The sequence below is a fragment of the Falco punctatus genome (assembly GCF_963210335.1).
Source record: "Falco punctatus genome assembly, chromosome: 9".
Taxonomy (NCBI): domain Eukaryota; kingdom Metazoa; phylum Chordata; class Aves; order Falconiformes; family Falconidae; genus Falco; species Falco punctatus.
This window is the reverse complement of record NC_137589.1, coordinates 23,785,309-23,800,802: the sequence shown is the minus strand read 5'-3', so window position 1 is coordinate 23,800,802 and position 15,494 is coordinate 23,785,309. Positions and strand designations below refer to the sequence as shown.

At 45.4% G+C, this 15,494-nt stretch overlaps 1 protein-coding gene across 1 annotated transcript in view; it reads left to right on the top strand.

The window, feature by feature from the left end:
- The window catches only part of ANTXRL (ANTXR like), a 59,253-nt gene that overhangs the window by 33,331 nt on the left and 10,428 nt on the right, over positions 1–15,494 (top strand). Inside the window, exons 13-17 of the mRNA XM_080401652.1 lie at positions 40–135; positions 842–880; positions 3,968–4,066; positions 5,592–5,759; positions 6,841–6,921. Of these exons, the coding sequence (XP_080257778.1) occupies positions 40–135; positions 842–880; positions 3,968–4,066; positions 5,592–5,759; positions 6,841–6,921 (483 nt within the window). The remainder of the gene's footprint in view (positions 1–39; positions 136–841; positions 881–3,967; positions 4,067–5,591; positions 5,760–6,840; positions 6,922–15,494) is intronic.

Genomic DNA, 15,494 nt, shown 5'->3' with positions numbered 1-15,494 from the left:
CACGCACAGGTCACTCAGAAGCAATCATCTTGTTTGCAGCTGACTGGAACCATCCTTTTCATTGCTCTCCTGATCCTTTTTCTGTTGCTGGCCCTGGCTCTTCTGTGGTGGTTCTGGCCCCTTTGCTGTACAGTGGTAAGTACAGGGTTTTGTTCTTTTGACTTGGTTTCATCTCTTCTCTGCAGAAGCACGGTTACAGTGTTGGAGCGGGTGGTTAACTTTAAGAAAAATGCTGGCAGGTTTGTAAGGCCCTGATTCAACAAATTGCTGAAGGCATGTGTTGAAGCCGCTCTGGTCTGAGTTTTGGAGTGTTGCAAAGCCTACGTGATTTCAACCCTGAATGAGAAGTTTAGGTGAGCTCATGGACATGGCCCAAATTTCTGTAGGGATCGAGACCTTCTTAGAAAAAGATTTTAAACCTGCTGCGGGAAAAGTGTAGTGGAACTGATTTACGAATGTGTGCATAAGCTGTTAACAGTCTTTTTTAGGGACAAGAGTTAGGCTTTCTCTTTTATTTAGAGGAGCTGCAGATGTGGAGTGAATATTTTGCACTAGCTTGGTGTATGACATTTTTTAGGCAGAGCTACCATCATATGGAGCTGCATTATGAGTTAATAGGGCACTTCTTGACTAATCAGATAGTTCAATGTTAGGGATTTAGCTTCTCGTCCACATTTATTTTATGCCTGCTGAAATGTAATGGGGCTAACAAGGATTGAATGTAGGGGAATGGAGCCCAGCAACCCGTCTGTGGTATCGGCAAGAAAGCAGAAAGGACATAGCACTGAGATGGATGAACCTACCATTATCTCAGATTTCTCCCATTGTTTATATATTGCAGGTGATCAAGGAGCCACCGCCACCGCCACCTCCGGAGCCTGTAAGTGTGCTATTTCTGAGCTGCTGCAGCCACTGTAGTGTGTTGTGCTGCCCAGGAATGTCAGTCCTGTAGGTGTCTTAATGACACCTTGAAGGCTGTGAGAGGAAGGCTCTTGCGTTAGGACAGTTATTTCTGCTTTCTGGCCTCTTTATATACATACAGCAAAATTATTTCCATCCACAGAGAAAAGTCAAATAACTCAAAGTCCACGGACAACAGTTCCTGTGTTGTTCGTTTTTGCTTCTGCTGCACATCAAACAGGTGTGTAAGCAAATCTTTGCTTCTCAAGCTGTGCTGAAACCTGTCCCTCTTCCAGTAAAGCTGCCATTGCTCTCAGCGGTTTAGCCCAGATTATTAGTAAGAAACAAAATCGGGCAGCTGGAGGACAGGACAGCAAAGCCACGTTGTTGTGGTTTTGCTACAGGAGAGGGAGACGAGAGCCTGCCCTGGCTGTGGCTTTGCTGCAGAGTGACCTTTGGAAGGACATTTAGCCTTCATCCATTTAGGTTGTGAGCTGTTTGAGGCAGGGTTGTATTTAGTTCTTTTTGGACAGTAGCCCTGAACTCAGCTTAGTTTCACTGTACTTGTTTAATAAAAATAATAGTAATAAATAAAAGTACCTCCAGAGAAAACTCATGCCTCCCTTTATTTCTTTCCTAGGCATAGGCAGTTAAATGATGGAAAAATACTTGCCTAACCCACAAGAGACACTTACAGTTTGCTGCTGATTTGCTGTAGCTTGGCATGAATATAAGGAGGCAACCACAGCTGCCGTTTTGAGGTTGCCAGAGGCCACCATTACTGTGTATGTGATCCTGTCGCTTGTCCTGGGCAGCAGCACTGTCACAATTTAACTTCAGAATACACACCAAAAATCATGCTGATTTTAAGGTGATTAGTATCGTCATGAAGCATGCAATTGCAGCCATGCTGTGTTAGAAAGAGCTTTCAGAGAGCGTCGCACTCCTGCAGCAGAGTTTCCAGGTGCTTTGCGATTATTCTGATCAGCAGAGATTTTTAAATGGAATCAAAGAGACTGTGAGCTGACGTAAGCCTCCAGGAATAACACTGAACACAGATTTTTGTGTTTACTTGACCTTTACTTGACCTTGTCTTTATCCAGTATGGATTGCTGTTTCATTATGCTTACCACTAGCCTCCCTAGGTGTGGTGACCTGCTCTTTAGCTGATGCAGTCTGGTATTACGTCTATTAAACTGAATATAGTTATCTAAAACTTATTCTAAACCACAAGCGTTAGATTTCCATTGCTTTTCAAAATGTATGTGTAGCTGTTGATGTTGCTTTCTGTGTTTGTTGTAGGGGATATTTGGTATAAAACCTTTACCAGCTGGAAAAGTATCAGCCATCACTATTAACTGTGTCCTGCTACTGCCAGGCTTGCCGGCAATAAGGGTTGTTAGACGTGAACGCTTGAAATCTGTGTTACATTGTATGGAAGAGGCTGGTTATTTTATGTAGCACTCGAGTTCACAATGAAATAAAATATAAATTCGTTAAAACTGCTGTAGTAGTTAACTGGGTTTCAGATGTGGCACAAAATGGGATAAAAATTGTGTATTTGTTAGGCTTTTCAAAACAACCCGCCAGAAAAACCACTAAACCAAAACAACAACAAAACCCAACGCAAACCACAATGCCTTCCTTGTATGTTTATTTCCCTGACAGGATGAAAAAACAACAAAAAAACCCCAGACCCAAACAAACAAAAAATCCCCAAACCCAACCCCCTTAACTAGTTAATGGAAATGTCAGCTCTGGTCTTGCCTGCCCATACTGAAGAAATTTGTTGGAGGGACTGACCCATGAGCCATAGCTGAGAGATCAGATGTTACTGAAATAACTGATGGAAATACCTTTCTCCAGGGTATAATGTAAGAGTTAAATATGAACAAACAAAATTTAAGGCATGTTTTTTAAAAGCAGTTACTGGCTTTGGGACTTTCAATTCCTTTTACGTTCCAGTAGAAACATGTAGGACAATTTTGAGGAAAAGGTCACCTAGAAATCTGACAATAATTTGTGTCCTCCTCCAGTATTTGGATTTCATTTGATTATTTTCTTTTTCAGTAAAAACTAAGCCCAGGCAATGTTTCTAGAAGCATACTTGTACTGTTGAATATTAGTAGAGGGCACTGTGCATGGCCAGTTCAAGAGCAGCATGCACATCTGCCTGTCAGCATGAGGTGTAGTTCTTTCTCCTTATTAAAAAGTGTGAGGAATGAGGATGGTATTGTACGAGGCTTGTTGGGCCCTTTCCTCAATTATGTGTGTACTTGGAGAGTGTCATGATGTGACTTTCAGCTGCCTCCACTCAGTGTGATGATAGGGAGCCTGAGAAACCCCAGGGACTTCTGTTGGCTCACGATGATAGAGCTGGAGATGTGTTTCCAGGGTTGTTGAACCAGAAACACTTGCCAGCTCTCAGTTAGGCAAGAACAGAACAAAGTGCCTGAAGTAAATCCCTTGTTCAGACTCCCCCACATTTGAGAAAAATCATCGGTAGTCTTTATAATTGCAGATCAAAACCTGTGGATCTGAGCTTCCTGACAATTTGGAGATGCTCCGGTCTGAGTCCTGGTTCCAAATTGTACAGCTTGAGCTGTACAGGAATGTAGAGTAACTGGTTACAGCTGCCATGAGTAGAGGGACAGAAAACTCATAGTGATAGCCTTTTTCCCTGTTAGGTGACATCAAGTTCTAAAAGTACAATTAATAATAATTTTTCGGGGCCGATTGCTGCATTTTCTGCATAGAATAGAGGCAAGGCAGTATAATGTACGATTCAGCTAAACTTTGCCTTCCCTTACAAGTCAGTTGTGATTTTGAAGCTCAATGCATATTTGACTAAATAAAAGCTGCCTGGAGTGAGGAATAGGCAATCCTCTTTGGCCTCCCTAGTTAAAATTGCAGCTGCAGAGACAAGAGCCTTCTGTTTTTTTGTCATCAAATAAGTGTAACATACAAAGCTAGATACCCAAGGATTGGACCATAGGATGTTCATTTGTTTTCTGTAGTTTATGCTGTTTGTGAGAACAGCAGTAATATCTTCCTGTCTTTTCCATAGGAATCGGATGATGAAGATGGATTGCCAAAGAAAAAGTGGCCAACTGTGGATGCATCTTATTATGGAGGTCGAGGTGTTGGTGGGATTAAGAGGATGGAGGTATTCGGCTTATTCTTTAGTGTAAAAATCAGCACATTTAATTATAAATTGTAACAATATGTTTTTACATGTTTTTTAAAAAAGCTGCCTTGTTGGACTAGCGACTGAGACTTAATTAGGGCTTGACCACCCGATTGCACCTGATGTCCAAGTAACAGACATCAAGCTGCCATCATTCATGTGAATAATAAACCGAATCTAGAATTATGAGCCACCAAAATTAGCAGGTTAAGAGATGGAATAAGCACTGAAAGAAGTTTTAATTTACTGAATCAAACTCTTCAGTGCAGTCTGGTCCAGTTTTCTTGTCTCAGGCAGAGTTACACTGGTGTTGAATATTTGAGGGTACCATCTACACTGTGCCTGGATGGATGGATGCAGTTGGTTTAGGGAATTTAAAACAGCAATTATGTCCCGTGCCCCCCCCCCCCCCCCCCCCCCCCCCCCCTTTTTCCAAATGCACAAAACCACATCTGTGTTGAAGCTGGCCAATGACGCAAATCCTGCCCTGAGACTCATGCACAAGCCAGTCTTGATGTGTGTGAAAGAAATTTGCCTTTTGCTGTCCTGTGGTATGTACATTCAGGGAGTCAGCCAAGGGCCTGATGATGACTTTTAGGGATGTCACACCAGCAACTCCCACTAGATTTAATTGATAGCTGAGGGAAAGGGGCTAATGTAAGCCAGCTGAGGATTTGGACCAAACTAGGGATAACAGAAGGAAAGCAGTGGTGTCTCAGCAGGTACCTGCAAGTCTTCAGTTGAAGTATTTCATCTTAATAATATCCTTAACCATTTTCCTTGGGAGAATTTTATCCTTGATGCTGAGTAACCTTACGGATCATATATCCTTGAATGCAGAGTCAGATTTCTGTTTGAGGTAAGTCAGACAACAAAATCAGAATTTCAGCTTGAAATAAGTAGGGTATAGTGTGGGAAGATGAAGTTTCTGACCTCTCTTGTGACTATGCAAGGTTGTCTTTGGAAGAGCTGTTTTTAGTAGTAGCTGCACAAGTTTGAGCACTGATGCTCTTACACCATTCACGTACTTCTCTACTGGTGCTTTTTTCACTTTTGAACTGAACAGCAGGAGCTGTTAGGGCTAGCTGTAAAGACTGCCTGCCTTCATCTGGTGCTGCCACCTGCCTTTTGTATGAGACTACGGGATGTGTATTGCACCTGTGTCCTCGCAGAGCTGGGCAGAGTGCCTCACATTTCACTTGAAAATGGGTTAATTTGCCCTGGATGCTGTGAATTCCAGCATCCAAATGTGAATGCTGTGAATAACAACGTCTTAGGTTACTGGAAGGTGCAAAGCCTAGTAGTTCAAGTAGCTTTTGAGTGAGACTATTTGACTCTTAAATGTGTATTTTTGATTAGTGAGAGTTTGGTGCCTTCATCAATTTGGCTTCATATCTCATGGCTTTGGGTCATCTGATGGGAACTAGATTAAAGCCTGTGAAAACCACCTGCTGGTGGGGACTGCTGAACTGCCTCTACTTACAGTGTGCTCTCCTGGCTTCAGGTGCGATGGGGAGACAAGGGGTCAACAGAGGAAGGAGCAAAATTGGAGAAGCCCAAAAATGCTATTATTAAGTTGCCTGAACAGGAGTATGAGCCATGGGAACCCAAGCCAAAAAAGCCCCATGTGAGAAAACCACCATCCCAGCGGAAATGGTACACTCCAATCAAGGTAATGTCTCTACCCCTCCGTTTCACCGGGTCTCGTATGTTGTGCGTGTTACTACATCCCACTTCCTTAGCACCGCCTTTCTTATGGTGGAGCTGGGAGAGCCTGTTTAGAAAAATGGCCAGTAACCCTCAGCTTTGCCCATTCCTTGGAATGTGCATTTCACCTGGCACTGTGTGGCCATAGTTTTTTGAGGAAGAGTGGAGGGTGTTGAGGTCATGAGAATACGAGGTCATGAGGTCATCTTCCCTCTCTCAGCTCACACCGCCTTTTCAGGTCCTTTTGTGCAGCCTGGTTTGGAACAGCAGATACCTCAACTCTTGGGGAGGGCAGCTGCTGGTCCGTGCCATCTGAAGGCAGCACACAGAGAAGATCAGATAAAAGGTGCCGTGTTTGCTTTGACTGCGCTGTGGCTAAGGCCCTGGGTTGGCATTCAGCTCTGTTCCCCTCTAGTTTAGCCACAAGACATAGTGTTTGATTTTGGGCAAGTCGCTCAGTCTCTCCACGCTTGCATCCCCATTTCTCCTATGTCATTATACTATCTGGTGTCTTCCTGTCTTTTAATGTATGTATCCTCACAACATCCTTGAGGCAGGGCAGAGCCCTTCTCTTCGCTTACAGAGAAGGAAGCTGGAGGGCTAGTGCAGGCCAAGTGAGCAGCACACTGCGCTCAACCCAGAAATGTGTGGCCATGTCCCAAACCAGTGCTTTGGGGGATGAGATCATTGTCGTCATCCCCCCCCCCATGCTCCAGCTTGCCTCCCATCGGTACAGTGCTTTTGTTAATGTAACACCTGTCTAATTGTGCCTCTTAGGGGAGTTGTTCACATTAAACTACAGTCATCCTCAGTGAGTTTTGAGCAGGCTGAATTTACCCTTTTGCATATCAGGTACATGTTACCCCGTTGAGGTCTGTCTTCTGGCTGTCCCACTAAACAGTACACAGAACGCAAGGGCACAGGAGCAATGTTTGTGCAGGCCGTTTAATACAGAAAGGCTGGATCTTTCTGGGTCACGTCTTGTTGTTGAGTGGTGAATGTTTTTTTTTTTAATTTGTTTGTTTGGGTTTTTCTTTTAATTCTAGGGCAAACTTGATGCACTGTGGGCTTTGGTTCGACGAGGCTATGATCAAGTCTCTCTTATGAGACCACAGCCAGGGGATAAGGTAAGGTGTCACAAACACACTGGCATGTCACTTCTCTGTTAGGAGCAGCAATGCTCTTCTCTCCCAACCACCTTTTTTTTTCCTCCATCTCTCTTTTTTTAGTATTTTTTTTTTTTTGGGGGGGGGGTTAGCTTGTCTCTTTGCACATTACCTTAAGGCTAAAAATTTGTCGTGAGAACCAGAGATTTCAAAATGAGGTAAACTGTTTGCTGTGGCATCTGTTTAAAAGTATTGCCCCAAGAGGTCAACAGCAATGTCTCCCCTGTGATGACTTGAGCAGGCTGAGGAAGAAGCTGGCCAGCCACAGTAACATATGAGACCATTTGCTGCCATATAAGTTCTTAGCCTTTTTTTAATAGGCACATGTGTTGAAGTTAAAGGATAGGTTCTTTGTGGGTTCTGGGGACTGCTTGTTTTGAATTTACTATGCGGTAGTTGTTCTACAACAGTAATTATCCTTCCTACCCAAATTCATAAAAATGCTTCTCAGACTTACTGATAGTGTTAAGTGATTAGTGAGAGAAATCATGAACTGATGATGAAGAAAAAAATCATAGCAAAGTCGATGAAGAGCAAAGTTTCTGTAGAATTCTGTGCACGGACATATTTCTCAGTCATATCCTATACGTAAGTAGAAAGTATCTCCTGCCTTGTTAAAGTCTATTGGCCAAACATAGGTCAGGAGTAGATTCCTCTGGGGAGGAAGCAGGGGGTCTGTGCCTTTCAGAGCCACAGACATGTCTGTGTGCTGCCCCTTGGCCACTTGTAATGCTTAGTTCAGAGGCCTTTCAATTTGCCCATGAGAGCCTGGCACTGTTATGGTTGTCCCTATCTTGTTTTTCGGGGGGGATAAATCCATAAAGGCAGGCTTTCCCTTGGTCAAGGAGGATCATTTTGAGATCACTTGAGCAAACCTGACACCCACAAATCCATGGGGCCCGATGGGATGCACCCCTGAGTGCTGAGGGAGCCGGCAGGTGTTGTTGCCAAGCCACTCTCCATCATCTTTGAAAGGGCGTGGAGAACAGGAGAGGTACCTGAGGACTGGAGGAAAGCCAGTGTCACTCCAGTCTTCAGAAAGGGCAAGAAGGAGGACCCAGGAAACTACAGGCTGGTCAGCCTCATCTCCATCCCCGGAAAGGTGATGGAACAGCTCATCCTGGAGGTCATCTCTAAGCATATGGAGGGGAAGAAGGTCATCAGGACCAGTCAACATGGATTTACCAAAGAGAAAAGGCCTGACCAACCTGATAACCTTCTAGGATGGAATGACTGGCTGGGTAGATGAGGGGACAGCAGTGGATGTTGTCTATCTTGACCTCAGCAAGGCTTTTGACACTGTCTCCCATAACACCCTCACACGTAAACTGAGGAAGTGTGGGTTAGATGAGGAGACAAGTGAGGTGGACTAAGAACTGGCTGATTGTCACAGCTCAGAGGGTTGTGACCAGCAGCACAGAGCGTAGCTGGAGGCCCGTAGCTGGCGGTGTTCCCCAGGGGTCAGTACTGGGCCCAGTCCTGTTCAACTCACTCATCAGTGACCTGGATGAAGGGACAGAGCTACCCTCAGAGCGTTTGCAGGTGACACAGAGCTGGGAGGAGTGGCTGATACACCAGGAGGCTGCGCTGCCATCCAGTGAGACCGGGACAGGCTGGAGAGCCGGGCAGAGAGGAACCTGATGAAGTCCAGCAAAGGCAAGTGTAGGGTCTGCACCTGGGGAGGGACAACCCCATGCACCGGTACGGGCTGGGGCTGGCCTGCTGGGAGGCAGCTCTGCAGAGAAGGACGTGGGAGTGCTGGTGGACAGCAAGTTGCCCACGAGCCAGCAGTGTGCCCTGGTGGCCAAGGCAGCCAGAAGGACCCTGGGGTGCATTAGGAGGAGCGTGGCCGGCAGGTCGAGGGAGGTGATCCTGCCCCTCTGCTCTGCGCTGGGGTGGCTGCAGCTGGAGTGCTGTGTCCAGCGCTGGGCTCCCCAGTCCAAGAGAGACAGGGAACTGCTGGGGAGGGCCCAGCGCAGGGCTGCAAAGGCAGTGAGGGGACCGGGGCATCTCCCTTGTGACGAAAGGCTGGGAGAGCTGGGCCTGCTCAGCCTGGAGAAGGCTGAGAGGGGACCTGCCAATGTCTACAAATATCTTGAGGGCAGGTGCCAAGAGGACGGGGCCAGGCTCTTTTCAGTGGTGCCCAGCGACAGGACAAGGGGCAGCGGGCACAAACTGCAACACGGGAAGCTCCTTCTGAATATGGGGAAGAACGTCTTCACTTTGAGGGTGACAGAGCCCTGTCACAGGCTGCCCAGAGAGGCTGTGGAGTCTTCTTCCCTGAAGACATTCAAAACCTGCTGAGACTTGGTCCTGTGCAACCTGCTGTAGGTGAACCTGCTTTGGCAGGGGGTTGGCCTAGATGATGTCCAGAGGTCCCTTCCAACCCCAACTGTTCTATCATAAGTATTGAGTGCTGTTACACTTTCAGATTTGGCTTTTGGTTGTGGCTCTTTGAAACATAAGGACTGGGCAGAGATGACAGCAGCTTTCTCGCCACTGTGGCCCTTCTCCAGCCAGAGTCATCACCTTTACTCTCAGGAGAGAGTTATAGAGTTACAGCAGTAGGGGCCATAAAGTGTTTTTGCAGGGTAGGAGCAGTGCAGAGGCCCTTGTGCTGGGCTTGTTTGCTTGGGTGACTTTCACACCTAATAACAGATTTTAAAAGTAGCCCTAACTTGAATCACCTGGGCAAATATGTTGCATCCCTCTGGCTTTTGGCAAAATACCGTTATGCCATTTGTCTAGCTATTAACCAAGCATGCAGCTTCAGTATTTGAAGGTCAGTCTCTTCCAATTTTCTTTTGGTACCTAAGGAAACTAAGAGAACAAACTCAGCTTCCTACGCTACTTTGTAAGGTGGTCTTAACTGTTGCACTAAGCTGCATTTTCGAGGCAGCTGTGCTCAAGACACCTTATTTACTTTTTAAGCACGATCTAGAGCTTCTGAATAGGCTCTTTAGGCCCAGCTGTATTTTGATAGCGCTAACGTTGTATAATACAAATCTATCCTCTGCCTTTCACTCCCTCGGTTGGTACATTTCTATCAGTGCAGAGCACAACAGAGCCTCTGTTAGCCTGCGCAGTCAAGGCACATGCAGGGGGCTGGCTCTGAACAGGGATCCTCAGTTCCTCGCCTTCCAGCGCTGCTGCAGGGAGGGCAAGGGGCTCAAAAGAGGCAATGTAAAAGAGAGTGAGCTGAAGGATTATTGTATCAGGGAGAACATTAGAAAAATCAAATGTACATCTGGGAAATAGGGTGGAAAGAATCCTATTGAGCTAGATTCTGTGGAAGAATAGGATCATCTCTGTTCCCTGGCCTGTGAAATTAACTAAAGCTGAAGAATACTGAAAGTGAAACAAGAAAATGACTAGACATCCTTCTGCTGTTCGGAAAAAAAAAAAAAAAAAAGACATCACAGGCCTGTATTTCATGAAGAAAGCTAGCACAGGAAAGATCAAGGTTATTATTTATTGTTTGGTTGACTTTTCTAGTAGCAGTCTCTCAGTGGAGAATTGGCTCCTTATGAGTTATGCTTTTGGTGGGGGATAAGTGTATAAATATACATGAATGTACACATTAAGTATATAGGAGTATATGCACACGTGCACACACTTACCTTCTGGCTGAAGAATGGGGAAATCATTCATGCAGCCCCAGGAGCAAGCCCCCAGCTCTGCTCCACTCATCCCCAGCAGGGACAAGGACACTTCTGCACAGTCAGTGGGTTTTGGTTTACTGTTGGGTAGGGAGACATGAAAGTACAGCCCAACATGCCTCAGTGCATGGTGTTCTTACAGACTGTGCGAGGCCAGTGACTATGCGGTGATCTTGGAGAGGGATTGCTTTCCTGTGTGGGGTTTTGAGAGATTTGGGGGAGCAGGGGGAAGGGTTCTTTGGGTTTTATAGTTTGCCTTGTATCGTTTGATTGAAGGTAATTTCATAGCTGTCTTGGTTGTTCAGGAAAAGCAAAGGAACACAATTTAACTCTGTTTTGAGAGTGGCATTTAGATTCATAACTCAGAAAATTCCTATCTCTGAATTTCCCAGAATCAGTCAAATTATTATCTTTACATTTTCAGGGATTACAAGAGATAGAGGTTGTTTCCCACTGGAACAAGATAACTCACTGAAGTTACATTTTCCAAATTTCTGTTTCACAGTTTACCTCCATTGAAAGAGAAACCAAACAGTTTTCATTTTCCATTTTTAATGCTTCACTTGGGCATATGTTTGCTTTTCGTAGCCATTGGGAGAAGTTATAGCAAAACACTTTTTTTTCTGCATAATGAAAGTACTAATTATAGAGAAGAGAATATCCACAGTACAGGGAGAAAGTTTTTTTTCACAAAGCTTTGGGATAGGGGGAAGATGACAAAGGAGAATTTTTTGGCATTAAAACATTCTTTAAAACTTCTGAAAATTGTAATTTTGTTCATAATTTGAAAATGAGTACTGTGGTTTTCTGTAGCGAGTACTGAGCTCTCTCTCCCAAAAAATCTGAAAAATACTTGTAGGAAAACTTTATCTGTGATAGTTTTGGTGGAAGACAAAATATGTTAATGGTTTTGGTATGTTCACCAATGTGTCTGGTTATGTCACAAAGAAGCAAAAGTCTGTTAGACTTTTTCAGAGCTGTTCAGCATCTTCCCCCGCAACACAGCCCTCTTCTTTTTGGGTCTGCAAACCATACAGCAAAGGTGGTATTGCTACCCCATGTTTTCAAATCGTGACTTCTCCCCTACTCCCATCATGAAGTAAAGTTAAAAATGGCACTGTTCATATGGTTTTTGTGTCTTCATGTGGTGAGGCCCATTCCAGAGTGAGCCTTGCAGTGCAAATTCAGGCTGAAGCATGTGTGCAAGAATACAGGGCTGATTGATGCAAGGGGATTTCTGTTGCCCTTTGCTCTGGGGGGCAGGGCTGCTGTCCATCCTCCATCTTTATTTCTTCCTTCGTCATGATCCTATTCTCTTTCTCAAACCGCCTGCTCTTTTCCTTACCTGTGCCTCCCTTGGACTCCTGCCCTACACGTTCCCTTCCATTTCCTTCTGTGGTTTCTTCCTCTCCTTGATATCTGTCTCAGTCCTTGTTTCCCTGCACCTCCCCGTGATGAGACAGACTGGTGCCCTGCAGTCCTGCCCTCTGGGAGCAATGGGCTGGTGACCAGCCTCCTTCCCCTGTTCTTCTCACACTCTAGCATGCCCTGAGTTATGGCCTCCCTGCAGAGCTGGCTGAGACTCCTGAGAGCTCCCCTGCCATGGCTAATGCCCTCCACGGACTTCTGTGGATCAAGAAAAGGATCTCGGGATGGATGACCCATCAGTATTAGGCAGGACTGTGTTAATAGGACTGGCTGTGAAAATCACAGGCACTTTTTGGAACAGCCTATTTAAAGAAGACCAGCCAAGCACAAGCCCTGATGCCTTTTTGCCTGGGAGCTGTGCCCATGGTGCTTGGCTTGGATCTGCAGGCAGCTTTTCCCCTTGGTCTCTACTCAAGATCATGTCACAGCACCACCACTGAAATTGGTTGTTAGATTGGCAAATATCTCAGTAAAGTGTCATAGGACCCCACTCACTTGATGTCTGCAGGTCATCTCTAGCAGGAGCTTCTGTTCCACCAGGATGGGACAACAAGGAATAAATACACTTAGCTCTACCCCATCATTAGCCATAGGCTGCTATTTGTAGGGTGGCTTTTTGCTGAGCTCTCATACAGCATCAGCGGAAGAGTGAAGAAATGAAAAAGGGCTAGTGGTTCTGCGGTGGATTGCTGATCTTTCTTCCTTGCAGTAATGCATAAAGGTGAAGCCTTTATAGGTATTTGTGCAACTGCTGCAGTGATGGATCCCTTAGAGCCAGGCTGCTATTCTTTGCTTCTTCCCCCAGAAGTTTGAGGCTTAGAAGACCAGCAGTCACTCTTTTGGCCCAAGACAAGGACTGACAGCTGTGTGGCAGGGACACTACTTGTCCAGCAACAGGGAACATATCAGAGTGGCCACATGGCCTGGTGAGCTATGTATTGCTGAAGAGAGGTTGTCTTGAGGACATCCCCATCACTGTGTTGGTGTTGTTCTGAGCTTGCAGGGGACTGCCATGGAGATTAGAGCTTGGGAAATAATAATGTCTGGTTATCTTGAAGTGTCTCTCAGAAACCACAGCAGCTGGTGGGGCAGGTTGTCAGTAGTCTCTGTGAAATGGAACTTCAAGCTCTTCCCCTTGGCCTCATGGATCAAAAGTGGGGCTGTTACCAATGCCAGCAAGTAAACATTAAAAGCCCCAATATGTGCAGAGAGGAAGGTGAGATGCTTCTTTCAGATGGTCTGCTTAGTTGCTGCTTTCAGCCAATCCATTCCGTTTAGCATTGCCACGCATACTGTCACAGGAAATTCTCAGAGGCTTGGTTTACCAAAAACCTCAACTAAGAAAAAAAAAAAAAAAACTTTTCCCTCAGAGAGAACTGCTCTTGTTTACTTTAAAGCTTTAGAAAGTGATCTCATTCTTGTCACTGAAAATTACCTGCGAAGGAGTGAGAGTGTAGGCTGGATTTTGCTGTCACCATCACCCTTTTGTACTCATGGGACGTTACTTAGAAAAAAGCAATGCTTTAGCAGTACTGCCCTGCGGTTTGCGCATGCAAAGCCCTTTTCTGGGGAAGGGAACTAGAAGCAGACTGTTGTACAAAAAACCGAAAGCCTATTTTTCTTCTTCATTCTACAAAATTGAAAGTAAAAAGGCTGCTGTGCAGCCAAAAATTTCGCAAAATATGAGCTGCTGGTCATTTTGGAAGCCAGGACTTCTGGGTTCTTTCAGGTGCTCACTGCTGATTTACTGCGTGACTTTGAACAAGGCACAGCAGCTGGAATTTTAAACACTAGCCTCCGAAATGAGGACTATTTGGGTTCCTTAGTCTGTGCATCCCTTTCAAGGTAATTACTCTTAAGCTGATAGGTTTGTTAAAGCTCAGGAGGCCTGTTTACCCTCAAATTTTGAGTGATTCCTTGTAATGCTACCATGACTTCTATGTGCCTTCGATTTCTGTGTGAGAACACAGTATTTACATTCCATACAGCTGTGAGGTTTAGTTAAGTCCTGCCAGGCACTTGGGACTCCTCAAATGAATGGAGGGACACCAAACCTATGGATTATTAATTACTAGTAATTACTTTCTGTCTGCTACCTACAGGTGGGCAGCAGTTTGAATGCAGCCCACGAGGATGACAGTCACTCCACACTAGCTGCCCACGTAGCAGTGCTGTTAGAAGCTCATTCTGGTGACTTATTTTCAAGTAATGGTCTTTAATAGGCTTCTCTGCCACTAGCTTGGAGATGTGTTGTAATCGCCCAAGTAGTAATTGGCAGAGCTACAGGGGGTGCTGGAACAGCAGCACTGAGCTCCTTCAGTGGCTGCTGCTGGTTTCTGGGGCTTTTCTCCCTTTGCTTAACCTTTCTGGAGCCAATTGCCTTCATAAGCTGGTGAAAAATCAGAGAGGGGAGCTCTGCCTGCCACAGCAGGTGATCTCCCTTTGTCACTTGCAATGAAAATGTAACACACATAGCTCCTGGTTTACTTCATTTTTTACTTTTTGCAAATGACGCCAGTACCTGTGAGGTTCATTCCTGCTGTAGCAGGCTTATGGCGTGGGGGGGGAAGCTCCCTGGTGTGGGACCCATGTCCTAACGCACAGCTCCCAGGATGTGCCGAGCACTGCAGCTGGAAACATGTAATCAGTGACTAATGAATTTCCTGTTGGGCAAGAAGCCCACGGACTGGCATCACCTCTCACTTGTAACAGGCTCATGTTATTTCTGATGTGGAGGAAGAATTCACAAATAGGGTTTGAGGATAGATGCTGCCTGTCTGCCCCCAGGTAGAACTAGTGATCTGTCCACGACTGGGGGAATAGGTTCGTTATCACAGTTTTCCAGGCAGCACTTCACTGGTGCTCCACAATAGTACTTGGAGTACGGTGTGCCTAAGCCATGCAGGCCTGGCTTGGAGTCAGATGACTATCTTGGGGCTTAGGAGGAAACCCACAAATGAAGGTACATCTTTTTTGAGATGTGCACAAATGCACATGCAGTTGCTTACTTGGACTGCCTATACAGATCCACGATTTGCACATGCAAATGAAACAGATGTGCTGCGGCCAGTACATGTATTTGTTTCTTGGCAGCACCCCGGAATCAGTGCTGAACCCCATATTGCCTTGTTCCAGTTGGGTTGCTGGGAGCTGTGCATCCTGTATTGTCTTCTGCATTGGGTAACGGTCCCGAAACTAATTTACCCTGCCTTCCTTAACTCCCTGCTTATGTATTTCTGGTAACTGTGTAGGAATCCGTTTGCCCAAATGCAGAACGAGTAATGCTGTGGCCTTCCTCTGAAGGTGCTTGAGCTCTAGAAATAAAAAAGTGTAAGATAATGTATTAATGCTATTATTCATACTAAAGTTATTGTACAGAGTGATAACTAAAAATCAAAAGATATTGCATCCTTACTTTCTACAGAGGAGCTGTGGTTCTGGATGCCT